Source organism: Solanum verrucosum, unplaced genomic scaffold (assembly GCF_900185275.1).
Source record: "Solanum verrucosum unplaced genomic scaffold, falcon-dt-bn FXZP01000056.1, whole genome shotgun sequence".
Classification (NCBI taxonomy): domain Eukaryota; kingdom Viridiplantae; phylum Streptophyta; class Magnoliopsida; order Solanales; family Solanaceae; genus Solanum; species Solanum verrucosum.
In genome coordinates this window covers 83,046-99,240 of record NW_026020072.1, presented here as the reverse complement: position 1 = coordinate 99,240, position 16,195 = coordinate 83,046, and the positions used below count along the sequence as shown (strand labels likewise).

Below are 16,195 nucleotides of genomic sequence, written 5' to 3'. Positions count from 1 at the left end.
AAAAATATATGTACGTACATATCTAACACAAAATGAGAAAAATGTAAAAAAAATAAAAATTAGGAGTGGAGGGATTTTTTATTTTTTTTTGGGGGGGGGGGGGGGAGGGTGAAGTATGAATTTTAAAAAAATATTTTATAAAAGAAATTTTTTTAAAAAAGGATGGGGGATTGTCCGGGGGGGGGGGGGGGGAGTGGTTGGTAAGAAAAATAATTTATATATATTTTTTTATAATAATACTTTAATCTTTAATTTTTAATTAATATTAATAGTTTATTATTTAATTTTTGTCAAGGTGGAATATTTTATCCATGTGGAATGCCATGTGTCAAGGTTTTTTCAAATAAAAGAGAGTGCATTACACACACCACTTAGGTGTGTTTCTCAAACTAGAAAGTGATAGTTTAGGTATGAAACTCACACTCTCAATAATTTAGGTATGAAACTAAAAAAGAAAAGGATAGTTTAGGTGTGTTTTTGACACTTATCTCTTTATTCTATTGTAATTTGCTTATAATATTTAGTTTGCTTATTTGTTGTGTACAATATATGGTTGGAGAATGGAAGAAATATGTATATCTTGGAGTATGCCTCGAACTCACCCGCTTGTGCCTATAACTTGAGAAATTATCAAAATGAAAGATTAAAATGTTAAACCTCCATGCAATTTTTCCACAAAATCTCTGAAAATTTAGAATATTTGTATAGCTCTACTTTTATAATTTTTCTTAGTTGAATCCCGTACCCCCAAATTTTTGAAAATTGAATCTTCCTGAATCTGACCTCCGCACTCATATCAGATACCCTCACCCGAGTAGAGCAACATAGTTTCTCATTCTTGTTTGCATGTCAAAACTCTGTTTATCAATTTCCCTACATTCTTTTTTATTTCTTGAACTAATTTTCATTTTCTTATGGTGCTTTTGCTAGTATAGTCGTGGCAAAGGGCTTGGCAAAGAATCTGTTCTCATGATGATGACATTTGCAGTTGATAATCTCAAGATACATACCTTCCGTGTCAAAATTGGAGAATTAAATCAGGCCTCTCTCAGCCTATTCCAAAAATTGGTATCTCCATAACCGCCAACTCATGCACACTATCTATAATGTGATCCTTTTACATGTAAATTTAGATCTACAGAGCTGACAGTCAAGTAACCTCAAATGCTTTTTTATGCAGGGTTTCAATGAGACCTCTTACAGTAAAATATTCAACGAGGTGGGCTGATGATTCTCTTTTTCTTTTCTCAGTAATGAATAGTTGGCTGATTTGGAGGCATTTTTCCTTGCCACAAAGGAGTTAATAATACTGCTAGAATGAGAGTTCAGTGGATGAAATCTTCATTCTCTGTTCATAAACATCATAATTAACTGTTGTGCCCAAGTTTCAATTGGAATAGGAATTCGGGCTTCCTTAAATCTGATACTTCTTAAGTTGGTTAAAAAAGAGGCTTAATCAAAACCTCATTTTCGCTAAGTTGCCCTTCAAGTTCTTTTTGGCTTATTCAATTTAGTTGTTGACATCTAAATCTATATATGTTGTGCAGATGACCTTGGAGTTAACAATGACCGAGTCAAAGATTTTTGAGCTGCGTCAATTAGTTGGGAATATGGTTAAACATTCATAGCACATGAAGACGCATGGTGTATGCTGATGACAGAGTCAATGTACGGTGAGCTGCTTCAGTTACTTAGCAACATGGTTGTATGTTCATATTGCCCAGATAGACAATTCCCTTCAGCCTGGAGAGTATTGAGTATATTATTTTGGTGATTAGTTTTATCCAGAGTTTTGAATCAAAGCTTGTGACTCTTCTACTGATTTTCACTAATTACTCTGGAATTTTCAATATGGCTTTTTGTTCTTTTTCTCATTATATTACTCTGGAAGGTCACCTTGATATATACAACAGCAACAACATCTTGATATATAAATTAAACGCAGCAAATGTTAGACTGTTGACTTATTTGTGTCTGGTTCGTGTTCAAACAAACAATAGTTAAGAGATGACGAAGAAAGCACAAGAAGAGTTGGAACTTTTTATTGCCTGGAAATAGAGACAGCTTATTTTACAGTAATATTCTAGACATTTGGAAACCTGATATAATATATTGGGATGAAAGCCAAAGATGACTATTTATTTATTTGATAAGTTGAAAAAACTAAGATGACTATTTTTCTCATGGAATTCTCAAACTGTCTGAAAATCTATTTGTCCAAATGATTGAAGGTGTTGGGATGAAAATGGATGCATCTGAGGGATGTCGTTCGAGACTGAGAGTCCACCTTGCCAGACATGATTTACTGTGGTTCCACTCCCCAGTGGCCCTATAGTCGCAAAGATAATCATCTCGTTGTTCAAGTATTCTGCAGATATATTTGAAACTTGAAAGCTGAGATTTGCTCTCTGCATTGATGGACTATAACTTGTTATTTGTGTTGTGTAAGCTATCATGCTGTCAGTTGAGTTATGGAAAGCAACTAATGCTTGTGATCCGACCATGCCTTGTCTTGTAGGATTGATAGCCCATGCTACCCACCCCTTAGAATCTTGTTTAGCTCTGAATGCAATTGAAACTTTTGTGCTGGATGAATTGTAGTTCCAGTGCAGGTTTGCTTCTAAAAAGGGGAGTACTTTGCAAGTGGTGAATGTTCTATTAGCTGGGAAAGTGTAGTTTGAACAGTTTTGAGCTGAGGTAACAAGAAAAGTTGAAGCAAGAATGCAAAATAACAGTTTTGATGTTGAGCTCGACGCCATGGGAACAAATATATTCTTTTTTCCTGTGTAAAAAATGGAACGAAATGATAAAAACACCGTAAAAGACTATTGCGCGACTGTTGAGCTGATCCAACACCAAGTTGAGAATGTAGGATGCTACTTTTTTGCCAGTTGAGGAATAAGAATGTTGGTAGTTATTTTATACGAAAGGGAAGGTGAGGTTTTAAAGTCTATTATGTCAGCGGGCCCCTACTGGTAGTGATACCTCCAAAGTAAATTGAATGCTTCTTATCTGTAGTTTTTGTAGGTATGAGGCATGGGTACACTCATTGACTTGACTATGAGTTAGTTGACTTAGGACCTCTTCAAGTATGTTAAACCATCATACGCATTGCAGAAAAGTTCCAAGTCAAGCAGTGATTTTGTCATCCTTATGACACTCAACGTTTATTGTTTCTCGATTTGTGAACACACTAAATTGATAGTCAAACTAATAAGATATTTATTATCAGATTTTGATCTTTAATAGTTTGGTTTTCGGTTTAACTGATAAGAAAATGTTGATATGATCATATATACACGATGTTCATAAATTAAAAATGGTAGTAAAAATAGAAGTGCAACACAAATTTCTGCATTAGTTTTTTTTTGTTTAATACAAAATTGTTTGAATTTCATCTAAAGACCCGTGCAATAAATTGCGGAAACAACATTAAATGTTTGTCACAATCAAATCTAAAATTCAGATGACTGATGGTAATTACTAATTTGTGTAGATAAGTGAAAATATGCCGCAATAGAGAGGCAGTGAGGCTAGTTTCTGTTGTCTACGGCCGAAGGTAAAAATAGGGTTAAGTAAAATATTAAAGTCATTGTTATATATTTAGGAGTAAAATAGCAATTTCAGTATAATCTTATTGAATTATCAATTTAATCATAACCCAAAATCCCAAAATTGAATATCGAACCAATAATTCAATAATCCAATACCAATAAATCAATAGTGTTATTTTTTTCTTGGATTTAATTGGTTAAACCAGTTTTTTGCACACCTACTTTAATTTGAGCTCTACTTAGTTTTTATCCAACAACAATTTGATTAAAGATGTTATGTTTAATGTTTTCATCAAACTTCCAAATTCATCTACTTAGTTTTCATCCAAACAATCAGTCTTTAACTATTGTTATCTTCAATGTTTTTGTTTGTTTGTTTGTTTGTCATCCTACATATAATCCATCTACTTATCAGAATTTAGCTGTTCGTATTGTTTCAATGTTTTTATTAGGTTTTTATTTCATCAATCTCCCTATCCCGTCTTAAAAGGGTTTTCTCAATTGGTTTTTCTTCCTTTAGCTATTCAGATGTTTTAGTTCGCTATGTTTGAAAAGTTCAAAATGTATAAACTAGTTACGAAACTTAGATGCATTTTTTTAAAAATAAAATAAAAATGGAAGTTCATGGATCACATATGATATCTTCCTATGGTTTATTACTTTGGCAATATCTTAAGAGAAATGTTTTGAAAACTTCAACAAATTTTGAATTAAACGTTAAAACTACTTATAAATATAGACATCCAACTCGTAATGACAACGACCCAATTGCAATGGTTTATTACTTTGGGAGGATTCTTAAGAGAAATGTTTTGAAACATTCAAGATTTTCAATTAAACATTGAAGTTGTTTATAAATGTAGACAATGAAATATTCGATCCGTAATCGCAACGATCCAATAAATTTTCCCTCTCACTTGTCAATATCAGAAGGGGAAATTTTGTAGATGTACGAAAATAGGTCAGTAATTACGTAAAGAAATGATAAAATTTAGTTTTCAAAAAATAAATGTACGAAAAGAGGTCAATATCATTTTTTATGAGGTATTGTTCCAAAAGCTTGAGGAGCTTATCTAAAGTTTGGGGTCAAATTCATCAAGTTGAATAACACTTGGACTAAAAATAAAATTAAGTAATAATTCAATGACAAAGATAACTGTTTATAAACAAAATAAAACCAATAAAGTATTATATTTTATTCGGTTTTAATAATTGAAAAATATACTAAATTGATTTGATTTGACTTTCATAAAAAAAGCTCAAACTAAATCATGAACACCCGCTAAAAATAAAAATAATGAAACAGAATGTAAATCCATTAGATTCGATACAAAATTTATATAAAATCCTGCGAAAGATTCGACCTCCACAAACATATAGGTCATTAGGGTAAAATTGATCATTTTAATGTAGGGATGGTACGGGGCGGTTGATCTACTAATCAACATATTTATGCATGCACATAAAATTAAAAGAAATCAATGAATGGTGATGAAACTGAATTATATGATATCCTGAGTGATAAAACTATTAATTTATAGTGTTAAATATGTAATATTAAGTACGGTAGGGTGTACATGGCTGAGTTTATTCGGATTTTTCAAATATTAAATTAAATTATTTGTGTCGGATTTTTAAATTTATAAATCAAATCAAATTAATAAAATTTGGAGTTTTCGACCTCATTTTTTTTTGGGGTTTTCCGATAAAATATATGTATTCATACAAACAAATAATTAACTCGAGCTCCAAATATTTCTTTGGTCTTACCAAAATACAACTATATAAGTTGTTTCTGAAGAAAATAATACAAAATATGAGATGAATAATGACACTAAAATATTCAACAAAAAATAATAATGAAATCGCATAAAATAAATATTGCAAATTAATAAGTCATAATGAAAATAATCATAATTTAAGAGTACTAAAAGATTTCAGGTAAGGCTACATATAATTTTAGATAAATTCACAAGAAAAATATTAAATTTTTGTTTAACCCCACATAGACCCACAATTCATCCTGCCCCACAACAATTTAGAAAAACATTATTTCAACCCCCGCACAATATAAAACCCGCACCACCTCGCGTTGTCTGAAACCCACATCGGTCCGCACCCTACCACTCCATTACCATCCCTATTTCAACACATCAAAAACACTATTCTAACCTAAAAAGAATGGCGTCACTGCTTCTAACGTAGCAATCTAATTAGCTGCTTCAGCTATTTTAAGTGCCATTTTTCTCTCCATGGAATGGATAATATTTGGGGATATGAAACTTACAGTATAGTTCAGCCAAATATATTTATCAATATGTTTAAAATATAAAAATCTATACACTAATGACGTATATTATGTGTATATTATACTTAAATACAAAAATCTCTATACTTACTCGCTGTTTTGTAAATTAGATTATCCAAAGACACTGTACTGTAATTATTATAAGAAACATGTACATTCTAGGATGATTTTATTAATTTTCCTAAAAAAGTACAAAAAGTAATTTACAGAGTAATTTTTATAACTCAATTAACCATTTAAGAAATAAACTCAAACGAAAGAAATTCATACCCCTCTATGAAACTTTAAACAAGTTAGCTAAATTATTATTTTATGAAACAAAATTGACACTATATTTCAAGTTTTCAATCCCAATACAAGAAAAAAATAAGAAATGATTTTGCCAGCAAATGTCAAGCATGAACGACTTTTAATAAGTTGTGATATAATATAATATTTCCATCATCTAGAATAAGACTTTTTTTTTTGGTAAGCTGGAATTAGACATTTTTAGCCAACACTAAGAAAATAGAATGTCAAAGAAGAATAATAACTTTGGCTCACCAACAAGGATTGTGGTAAAGTGACAAGTATTTATTCATTCTTAATTAGAAGTCTCGGGTTTAATTTCCCCTGAATATGGAGTCACCTTTGTTGGTGAGCGCTTTACCTCCAAATGTAGGACATTCCGGCGCAAATTCAAATTTAGTCAGGCAAATCAATACCGGGGAAAAAAACAACTTTAGCTCTGTGTCTAATAAATGAGGGAATAGTTGGAAATTTCAATGTGTCCTTCTCATATGTATTTCGTTATGTTCTTCTTTGTATCTTCTTACTTTTCAATTTATGTCATCATTTCAAGTTGTTGAATTTTGAAATAGTTGTTATTTAATGACGCATCTGTTAATAGTAGACTAGACTGGGTCAATACAAGTTGCTGCATTGGCAATTGAACTTGTGGAGGTCAACTCAAAATTTCAACAATTGCTTTTTAATTAAATTAGCAAAAATATTGACATATCTTTTTCAATGTAATATCCAACAAAAAAATAGTAATAAAATCACATACTTCATTTTCCAGTTTACCAAAAATAATAGATTCACTAGATCAATTGTAAAACAAAAATATAATTTAAAACATGTTATAGATACACTAGTGGATATTTATTTAAAGAATTTTAGTATGAAGCAAGTAGCTAGGTAGACAGCTTCCTAAAATTTTTTGTAGTAACTTTCTCAAAGAAACTTAAGCAACAAACTTACAAATAGCTCAAACAGGGTAATTACTTATGTAAAAGTCTTCCAATAGCTTTCTGAAAAGTCTCGCAATAACTTTATTTCTTCATAAATATAAAGCTAAACGAATTCATTTTGTACCTCAATTTCAAGAGAAATTAAATTTGTCTTTAGCTCAGCTTTTTTAATTACATCTCTTATTGTCTTGTATATATATATATATATTTTTTTATTATTATTATTATTATGATTATTATTATTATTATTATTATTTTTATTATCATCATCATCATCATTATCATCATCATCATTATTATTATTATTAGGCCAAACACATATGCAGACTCTTAAATTTGTCCCTAAATTTCATTTTGGCACTCCAACTCAATCTTGTTGCATTTTAACCATTCAACTGCAATTTTTATGTTCCATTTTGGCACTTCTTTCCAAAGAATCAACAAAGTGGGATGTGTGTACTTGTCACGACCCAAATTGCGTCATGAGTGGCACCCACACTTAACCTCCTAAGTGGGCGGACCAAGGAATCTAAACCCCAACATATACCAATAATTCAACTATGAATATCAACAATAACGCGAAAGCTCCAACACTTATTAAAGTAACCAATCAAATAAACTTGTAAAGTCTATTACATATTATCCCCAAAATCTGAAAGTCATCACATCAAGGACATCTAATCTCTAAATACTAAGGCTAAGAGTATTAAAGACACCAAAATAAATGAAATAAAGTAATTTGTGTCCGAAAACTATGGACATCAAGTCATGACCGAGAGAATCCAACACAAGCTTGAATAAATAGCTCACCCTTAAACCTGATATGCTGTGACTGGCTAGAGCTGAGGTCGAGTCAAATTCGCTGGTACACTCGCTGCACTCCACAAAAGAAAACAAAGAAAAATACAAGTAGGGCTCAGTACAGGGCAACATGTACTGAGTAGGTATCATCGGCCAACCCAAAATAGAAACTAATACACAATGAATAATAGTATAAAGTCAACTATAGCACTTAGCAGGTGATAAGAAACAACAACATGAACAAGTGACAGTTGAAGCAAGTACGTAATCAATCACAATATCAAGCACACACACGAAGTCTCATGCCTCCACATCACACTCGTTTGGAAAATGTGTTCATTGAGATTGAGTACATTAAGTTAATTCAATATCTTTTTCCTTTAATGTTACCGTGTCGGAACGTGACACTCCGATCCAATTATACCGTGTCGGAACGTGACACTCCGATCCAATAATATTATTAATTTATCATTTATTATCGCCACTTTTCAATTCATTAATAATATCACATCAAACCTTCTTTATTCAAGGCATCACTTCGATAGAAAGGTTTTCAGATTATAAATCTCACGGTCTCAGGATTTTAGACCAATCACAAACCACACAACCATGCCACATAATCAGACAGTCAAGTACATAGAGAACTTCACAATATCATTCAATGCATATCAATCGCTATTAAGAGTTTATCTATCAAATAGAACAAACCATAACCTACCTCCACCGAAGAACTGACGTCAGGCAAGCTACTTCTCCAATGCCTTTCCTTTCCTCAATGTCTCCGAACCTTTCCAATCTATCAAGTATATATGCATAATTTGTAAGTTAACAAGCCTATAAACACTCATATTACTCTATGCCCCTCCTATACCCAAAAACTCACCTAATTCTATAATTAACTTCCTAAAGTTCAAACCTAAGGGGAAGTCTTAATTCCTCCCATTAGCATAACTTTAATGTAATTCATATAATATACTACACCATATATTTAATTACCTCTACCTCAATCTATCAAATTTTAGTTTATAATATGGTAAAACTGAAGCCACTGGTCACGATACCAGTGGCAGCAAACACACGAAAGCCATTTCAAAATTATCAAAACATGACAGTGACCATTCAAGTTTATAAAGTTTTCGCCTGCAATCCACTTGCTAAACTCAATAGATAATAATTTGCCATCTATGGTTTTAGTACTTAGCAATAATTTAATTAAATAATGAACAGGGAGACAAGTTTGTCTCCACCGAAGTTTTCACCCAATTATTCAACCCAAAGCAACAATAATCACTACCCATAATTTCCCTTACAGTTTAATGAAAATACAAATCCATATTATTACTCTTGCACTACATAATTTCCTTACACCACCACTCAAAAATTAATCACAATTCAACCACCTATCGCCATTAATCACCAGAAGTCAACCTAATACTACCACTGAGAACTCGTTCTCTTCAAATTCTAGTCTAATAACGATAATCTAATAATAATCATAAAACCTTTGTTCATGTTCACCAAATACATATTGGATATTGGATTTACCTGAAGTACTCGTCGGCCTCTCTGCAATTTGTATCGCTGTAGTTGAAGTTTTGTTGAGTTTCTAACTCACGATGGAAATCCCTAATTATTATTAAGCCTAATTATGGGGTGGTAGAAGTGGTCCACTATTTGTTTTAATGCTATCTTCTATAACCACCAACAAACCTAATTATAAAAACTACCCCACTAATTTCATAATTGTAGTTACGAATAGTCCAAAACACTCATTTAAAATATATCGGAAGAGTATTTTATACAATAAAAGCTCTAATACTCAAAATGATAAAATGGATTGTTACAGTACTTCACATGCCATTATTGTGTTAAAAAATAATGAATGAACATCGTTTTTTTAAAAAATAAAATTATTTAGAGTTTCTGTACATTATTGTGTGAAAAAATAATCGACGAAAGTGTGTTGAGTTTTTTTTTTTTTAAAAAAACAATTAGTTAATTTAAATAACATCACATTTTTTTTTCATATCTAGTCTACTTGGACTAACTCAAATATCAACTTTCTAATTTTTCATTCAACTAAATAGGAGTAAAAAAAAACTCATGTTCATTGCTAATTAATAACACTACAAAAAAATGTTGATACTCGATAGACTTCGTTGGGTTGCCATTGATTTTTTTAAGAAAAAAAATCGACGCACTTTCGTCGGTTATTTTTCACGCAAAAATATAGGAAAACTCTTAACAAGAAATTGTTCCTTTTTTTATAAAAAAAAACAATGATAATCCTTCAGTTTTTATTTTTTACAATAATTAACAGATGATCGTCGATTTTTAAAATGCAAAATTGCAGTTCAATAACATATATAAAAATAAAGAAATCATAAAATTAGTATTTTGTGTTAAATGGTACATAAAAGAAATAGAGTTGAAGGATAATCTTTTATTATTCTTTTAAATTTTTTATTTTTTTTGTGTTTCACTCTCTTAGAGAATGTGTGATGCACACTCTCTGTCACATCACTTAGATGTACCAAAATGAAACATAAAAATTAGAGTTGAAGGGTTAAAATGGAACAAGATTGAGTTGGAGTGTCAAAATGAAATTTAGGAACAAGTTTAAGGGTCTGCATATGTGTTTGACCTTATTATTATTATTATTATTATATAACATGTTATCAACATGAAATTTTATCATCTTGAATATTTACTTTGAAAGAAGCATATAATTATGATTGAGAGACAAGATTAATCTCTATTGCAATCATTGTTTTGGTGATTATTTTCTTCTCAATAAAAAGTAATATTTCTATTTACCTGATTTTCATTAATTTCACTTTTTAACTTGAAAGTGCCAAGGATATTCCACTGAGACTTGCAATGACTTTTGCCAAGTCAAAAGGGAAAGCCATGTGAGTTTTTTTTTTTGAAAAATAAATAGGATTAGTTTTAAAAAAAGTCATGTGAGTAAATTATATATTACTCCATGGCTTTTAATCTTGCTATGATAACGATAACTATCATAGTTCTATTTTATGTCTTGTTAACTAAATTTGTTTGTCTATAACCACCAGAACTGGTAATATTTTCATAAGCTTGTTACAATTACAATTGAAATTAAAGATATAATAACAACAATAATAATATATAAGTATAATTTTTATAGATTTAATTTTTTTTTAAAAATGTATACAAATCTTATTCCGCTATTATATGCATAACTTGATTTATCCGTGAAGTAGCAATATCTTAAAAGAGGTACTAAACTCTCACAATTTGATGTGATTAAGGTACATCATATTGATATGATTATGTTCCACCCAAAGAATGATAATTATTTATAAATATATAAATCTAGATATATTCCTTGAAGTAATTGTGATAGTATTTAGCAAAGCGTATAGCTACGCACGACTTACTTCCAGAAGAAGTAGAGCAATTGCGAAAAAATATTCGAAATATTTTAAGCTTTACTTTTGAAGTAGTGAAAATTTTGAAATTTACTCCCGAAGTAGTAAAATTTTGAAATTTTCTTTTTAAGTAATAAATCTTTGATCCTTACTCCCAAAGTAACAATCATGATCCAATAATCCAAAGTCGTGATAGCACCTACCCAAACCTCATAATCGAACCAATTACACTAAATTTATTTTAACAATTTTAAAACATGGAAGTAAAGAGAAAAACCGATAGTAAAAATTAAAAATCAAGCAAGCATTTATAATATAGAAAGTGTCGTGTAAAGTAGAGTAAAATGCCACCCAAAATCTGATGTCACGAGTACAAGAGCTTTTAAAGTAAGATTTCAAGTTAATCAGTAAGTACTACGTCCAGTAAGAAATAAATAAACAAAAAAGGAGTCTAGTGTTGTGGAACAACTAGCAGTTCATTCCAAATACTTCAAGCTATCACCAACACTCTTAACTCAAAACAAGATCTGCACACAAAAAGGTGCAACAAGTCTAAAGTGAATACGAAAATATGTATACCCAATAACATTATTGATCGACCTTAAATGAAGCGATGATGAGGGTTGGTATTTTCATGACTATCTTCACGCTTCTCAAAATCATATCAATAACATATATTGATAATCAAAACAGGTAAACAAACAAGATAGTTATAATTAATAGGAATTCAGTAAATTAAGCAAGTAAGCTTAAAATAATAATCTCAGCCAAATAGATAAATAATGGTATAAAGTATAATAACCAATACAATGCAACGCAAGTGATATGATATGAGATGAAATGATTGATGCACCAGAACACACACACTCATGCTGCTAGGTAGTCATGATCCATGGAGAATTCGCGAGATTCATATGCTGCCATCAATGCCGATCAGTAGAACCCTCGAGTAAAAAAAATACCATCACTCCATCCAGATCCGGTCCTTAAGTACCCATGAATAAAATTCATATCAACTTCCCCTCTGGAACTAGATCCTTTGGATTTCGCGGATTATAATCATATGATTTCATGTATGCTATGCGTGTGACAACATATAAAAACATAAAAGAATACCATCGATATGGAAAAATATTTAATGCACATGCTAAAAAGATCAATCAAGTTCTCAATACCTACTATTACTCATACCATAAATCACGAGGGCTAAGCTTACAATTATTATGCATTTTCTTCATCAAGTTTTTAACTTAAAGAGAGTATGCCTCAACTTACCTCCATATCAACCATTCAAGTTCCATTTTTTTTTTAACAAATTCGAGTTGTAATCTCTTTATAATCTACAATTTAGTTAATTTCCTTAGTTGTTATAATTAAAGACTAATAAATTCACTTATCCGACAAATCTAGTTGATATCTGGTGTTTCTTTTCACTTGAAAATTCTCATATCAATAAAATTTCAATTCTCAATTATCACAATGAACTCAATTTAAAAAGATAAAAAGTTGTTATATTTTCTATCGAATTTTTTTTTTTTAAAAAAATAATAATAATAAAAAATATATATATAGTGAGAGTGTGTGTTCATTTTTAGGAAAAAGTAATTAAAACCCCAAAATAATTGAGGCTCCAAGGCATTACTTTAGTTGCCTTATAGTCGAACCGACCCAAACTTTATTGAAAGTATACACTTATAATAATTAGGGACAAGTCAAATTGTATATTACAAATAATTCTCAAATTTTTTTAATATATGACGATTCATTACATATAAGATAAATATTACTTAATAAGGTAATTTTTTATTGCAATCTAAGTTGGGAAAATTACGCGAGTTGGCAAACATTACTAGTTTAATATTTAACGAGGTTACAATTTTAATTAATTATTATGTGTGACTATAATATAATTTGCTATTAATTATGAGATCCATGGACAATTTGTTTACCGAAAGAAAAAGACCCCTCTCCAAGTTTGCATACATATTTATACAAATCTAATTTTATCTTTCCTCTCTCCATTTTCTAATTCTCTCCTAAAATTACTCATACACATAAGGAATGAAAATACAGGTACAAAAAGGTGATTGCACAAACTAAATTGGGAATTTGAAGAATCATCACACTCCATAGTGCAAATATTTCAATCTTCAACTATTACAACTATATTTTATTTTTTGGGGGGCAAATTTACCACTAGATGGAGTGTCTAGTGGCCTTTTATTAGAAATAAAAAAATCTCAATAGAAATAAGTACACGCAAGAGGGGCAAGGCCTTACCTTACCAATCCTATTGAGGTAACAAAAAGACTATGGTATGTTATTTTTGGTCCTAAATTCTCGTACCTTTCACTAAGCGTGAATCTGAGAAAGTAATTTGAACATTACATTTGAAGATCTAGGATCCCAATATAGCCCGATTTGTATCGACCTGTTCTCGTCGTTCTAGAAAAGCCAACGGGAAAAATTTGGGGCCAGAAAACTTTTTCGTAGTATTTTGGATTTTTCCAACCTTGTCCAGATTTGGACGAAATCGGAATCATTGAGGTGTAGGGAAATCTGGTAACAATAGGGTGAATCATTTATGATTTTTGATTACATGAGTAGTTAGATAACTCGTTAAGGAATCCGTATGACTTTACAGAATTGAATTCGGGCGAGTAGAACTCCTGGAATCGATCTTAGCGTAAAGTTTATTTATTGAGCATCGTGGGTTAGAGGTGTGTTGTGAAATGAAAATTTTAAAATTCTTGAAGTAGCTCTCTATTTTGTTTTGGACGCTTTGGCGAGGGTTATTGCCGCTCTGGCAGGATGGTGGCCTCTGTGGAGGGCCCAACGTGAATTAAAGTCGTTAATAAACCCCTAAATGACCTCATTATGCACTTTTCGACTTATTGAGCTAAGGAATGACCCCCAGGCGACTCATACTCATTTTTCACCATTCTTGAGGTTAAATGTAAGCTTTCCACTCCCCAAATCCGTTTATCGATCCGTAGAACGTAATAGAATGGGTGAATATTGATGGGGGAGGGTTTTGTTATAGATTCTATAGTGAAACAACCCTAAATTGGATAATTGGGATCATGGGTTTGATCTAGGGTTCATAGAATTGTTATAGTTTTGAGTAATTAGCGATTGCTGGTTGATTTCCGTGTTATTATGATTGTTTGTAGACCAAGAACAAGCGGAACAAATCCGTAAAGGGAAAGATCAAGTTTCTTAAGGTTTCAAGCTTGTTTCGAGGTAGGTGATGATTGTGATTCTATGATTGTGTGATGTATGCTTGTTCTTGCTTCATTATGATACTTGTATATGTATAAATGTTGCAATGTTGATCGCACTTGTTGTAAATGAGATTGATAAATGATGAATGCCATGAAATCATGACCTTGATGATATACTTGTGATTATGATTATGGTGTGTGAATGGGATCGGTTGCCACGTTTCGGCATAACTAACTTGGATCGGTTGCCATGTTTTGACATAAAAATGGGATCGATTGCCACATTCCGACATAAAATGGAATCAGTTACAATGTTCCGGCATGCCAACTGTTTGGGTTTGGGTTCCGTGAGAGGACTAATGACTTGTTAGATATTGACTTATTGTTGTGAACATGATCATGAACTATGACTTATGACTTCTCAAAGAGTTCTACTTAGTGTGAGTGGGGGTATGAGACTTTATTCATGCATTGCACAAGTGGACTTTAAGAGTGATTGTGGTGTGGTTCTCTTATTGAAGCATGTGAAATTGTACGTTGCTCATAAATAATAATTGATATTGTATATGTTCGGTGTATGCATATTTATGATGTTGTAATGACTTACTTATGTTTCACTTAGTGGGATAGCAACGTGATCCTACCAGTACACGGTGGTTATGTACTGATACTACACTTGCTTTTATTTTTGTTGAGTACAGGGCATCTTCCAGCGGCTATTGATGTACCTCTGCTATGCGACTATTGAGCGTGAACAGATTCAAGGGTGAGCCAGTTATTTCAGGCTTCCATGGATCTCTCTTGTTTAAGTCCACTCTTTCGGACTCAGACTATTGGTTAAGTTGTTGTTTAGTTTCAGGGTTGTACCTCTTGTTCTTAGACTTGTCGTTAGTAGAGTTTTGGTACATTGACTTTCAAGTTCTAGGCTTTATTCTTCCTCATTATTAGTTATTCTTGTTAGACTTTTGTTAGAGTTTATGGGACCTCTATTGTTTTTCCTTAAGTGTTTGATTTAAATGCCTTAGTTTTTAGATTATTTGCTTGGGTTGGGTTGTAGTAGTGGTTCTCCCACTGGATTGTTAGTGTGGGTGCCAATCACGACGGTCGGGGTCGTGACAAAGTTGGTATCAGAGCCCTAGGTTCGTTGATCTCATTGTACCAAAACGAGTCTAGTAGAGTCTTGCAGAACAGTACGAAGACGTCTGTACTTTTCTTTGAGAGGCTATACGACTTTAGAAAAAACTCACTTCTTTCTACTCCTTCGTGCTATGACTTGAATCCAATTGGTATCTGGGTGATACCAATTGATATCTTTCCTCCTTTACTCTATGGTCCGAACTAGAGCAACAAAAGTGGTAACACCATCACTAGCAAGAGAGGATGTGGATAGACTACCGATAGTTGAATAGGGTCGCCATTTAGAACAAGTATTCATTGCCTCAGATAGATGACTTGACCAATTGCAAGGTGCATCAGTTTTCTCTGAGATTGACTTAAGATATAGTTACCATCAGTTAAAGATTGAGGCGGTTAAGAATTGGGTTTGACTAAGTTCTATGATTGAAATTAGCAGTTTTATGGGGATCGCTAAATACTGTTGTCTCTTGTGGTATGAGTTGAGTCCAATTGGCATCTCCTGATTCCAATTGGTATCTCAACGAAGTGT

The 16,195-nt window shown here is 31.8% G+C and overlaps 2 protein-coding genes across 5 annotated transcripts in view; one reads left to right on the top strand and one right to left on the bottom strand.

The window, feature by feature from the left end:
* The window catches only part of LOC125823898 (uncharacterized), an 897,951-nt gene extending 896,022 nt beyond the window's left edge, over window positions 1-1,929 (top strand). For all 4 annotated transcript variants that reach the window (XM_049503261.1, XM_049503265.1, XM_049503263.1 and 1 more), the window contains exons 5-7: window positions 936-1,068; window positions 1,181-1,219; window positions 1,548-1,929. In XM_049503261.1, coding sequence (XP_049359218.1) covers window positions 936-1,068; window positions 1,181-1,219; window positions 1,548-1,628 — 253 coding nt within the window. In that variant the 3' untranslated portion in view covers window positions 1,629-1,929. The remainder of the gene's footprint in view (window positions 1-935; window positions 1,069-1,180; window positions 1,220-1,547) is intronic.
* Window positions 1,930-1,990: 61 nt separating this feature from the next.
* LOC125823888 (cytochrome b561 and DOMON domain-containing protein At5g47530-like) lies at window positions 1,991-2,845 on the bottom strand. The gene has a single exon (XM_049503250.1). It carries the CDS (start codon window positions 2,757-2,759, stop codon window positions 2,193-2,195), a length of 567 nt encoding a protein of 188 aa, XP_049359207.1. The 5' UTR covers window positions 2,760-2,845; the 3' UTR covers window positions 1,991-2,192.
* Between the last annotated feature and the right edge of the window lie 13,350 nt (window positions 2,846-16,195).